Source organism: Trachymyrmex cornetzi, unplaced genomic scaffold (genome assembly GCF_001594075.2).
Source record: "Trachymyrmex cornetzi isolate Tcor2-1 unplaced genomic scaffold, Tcor1.1 C3936956, whole genome shotgun sequence".
In the NCBI taxonomy this organism is placed as follows: Eukaryota; Metazoa; Arthropoda; class Insecta; order Hymenoptera; family Formicidae; genus Trachymyrmex; species Trachymyrmex cornetzi.
Genome location: NW_017295364.1, coordinates 1 through 1,988, shown reverse-complemented (window position 1 = coordinate 1,988; position 1,988 = coordinate 1). Strand labels below are relative to the sequence as shown.

Genomic DNA, 1,988 nt, shown 5'->3' with positions numbered 1-1,988 from the left:
TTCTCCTTATATTTGATTGTGATTGGTTGGTTTCCTACGACTTAAGACTCCACGACCATCTACAACTTCTATGTAGATGACCCTTAAAGTCAAGCTACAATACAACTAGCAAGTAGCAGTAGGCAGTAATGTAGTAAGACGCAAGCATTAGCACAATTTCTACAACCATGTCTGTCTACAATGAAGACGACGTAGCAGCAGCTACGACATAAAGTCGACCAATCAGAAAATACACTGTTTGAGGTTACAATCCCTTATGGAAAGACACTGAAAATTTCAAAAAAACACTGAAAATTAAATATTAACACTCAAAGTTGAGTGTTAATACCTAATTTTCAGTGTTTTACGAAATTTTCAGTGTTTTTTTCCATAAGAGAATGGTGGTTACATATAAAATAGTGATGGAGTTTGCTTAGTAGTTCATTGGGTGCATTCAGTACTACAATCGCTCATCCATTATGAATTGAAAAATAGGACTTTTCTTTTCATTGTGTCTATCTTGGCATAGTTTATTGCTGTCACAATGGCAATTTATGAGAAGAAGGACGACGAAGCACCGACGTTGGTGGGTTCGACCTGTAAATAGGTTACGAAATGCTCAAGGATTTTATCATAACCTTGTTCAAGGATTACTTCAGAATGATCATGAAGAGTTCTTTGCATTATATAGAATGGCCCGAGCAATTTCATTTGCTAGTAGATTTACTTCATCCTCATCTTAAGAAGAACAGTATCCGGGTTCCTCTTCCTACAGAGCTACGCTTAGCTTTGTTGTAAATAAAATTAATGCACTTTAATTTTATCATTTTCTTTGAAGTTACTTCATCATGATTATTGCAGGTACTTATCCCAGGGTAATAGCGCTAAATTAAAACATGCAGAATTTAGGATAAGCAGATCGACTGTTAATAAAATAGTGAGTGAGACTTGTCAGGCAATTTGGACAGTGTTACAACCAATTGTTTTGAAACCTTCTAGTAAAGAAGACTGGAAATCCATAAGTGAAGAGTTCATGGAAAAATGGCAGTTTCCAAACTGCCTAGGAGCACTAGATGGGCGTCATATGAGAATTTAGGCCCCGCCCAATTCTGGATCAGCATTCTATAATTACAAACAATTTTTCAGTATGGTATTACTTGCCATCTGCGATGCAACATACAAGTTTACATGGATTGATATTGGGCAATATGGTGAATATATTTATTTACTCTTTAACTTTTTACTATATAGTTTATAATATATGTTATCTGTAATTGCCACTCTTATTTATTTTCAGGTTCTATAAGTGATGGTGGAGTATGGGCCAATACTGAATTTGCAAGTAATCTAGCTGCAGGCAATATATTCTTACCAGATCCCACACTACTTCCAGGGACAAATATTCCTTTTCCCTTTGTTTTTATTGGCGATGAGGCTTTCCCATTGTCAACACATATGATGCGGCCCTATCCGCGTAAAAAGCTGACTGATGACATGAGGATCTTTAATTATCGCTTGTCACGTGCACGGCGCACAATAGAGAATACTTTTGGCATTTTGACTGCGTGATGGCGTATCTTACACAAACCTCTTTGTATGTCAACAACTAACTGCGAAAATTTGTTGAAAAACCTCCTCTGCCTACACAATTTTATTATGCTTGGGGAAGAACAGGAAAATATGAACAATCGTCGATATTGTACAACACATTTAATTGATATGGAGGAAGAAGATGGTAGCATTAGAGAAGGACAATGGAGGAGACATTTTTCTCCATACTTTGTAGAAGTCGGCCGAATGGGTGCTAACCGTGCAGATTCTGTGTAGCGAAGGAAATGAGAAATACTCTTAAAAAATATTTTGTTTCTCCAATTGGTGAAGCTCATGCTCCATGGCAATATGAATACATATTCAGAGGAGCTATTATCAATCCTCCTGTAATATAATTTCTAAGTTTATAAATATAATACTTATAGTAATAACTATATTTATTATACATATATACTACT

At 35.8% G+C, this 1,988-nt stretch overlaps 1 protein-coding gene across 1 annotated transcript; it reads left to right on the top strand.

Annotated features, from left to right (window-relative positions):
- Nucleotides 1-852: 852 nt before the first annotated feature.
- LOC108766874 (uncharacterized) lies at nucleotides 853-1,835 on the top strand. Its single transcript, XM_018516450.1, has 2 exons — nucleotides 853-1,190; nucleotides 1,277-1,835. Exons 1-2 carry the CDS (start codon nucleotides 1,127-1,129, stop codon nucleotides 1,546-1,548), a joined length of 336 nt encoding a protein of 111 aa, XP_018371952.1. The 5' UTR covers nucleotides 853-1,126; the 3' UTR covers nucleotides 1,549-1,835.
- The last annotated feature ends 153 nt before the right edge of the window (nucleotides 1,836-1,988 follow it).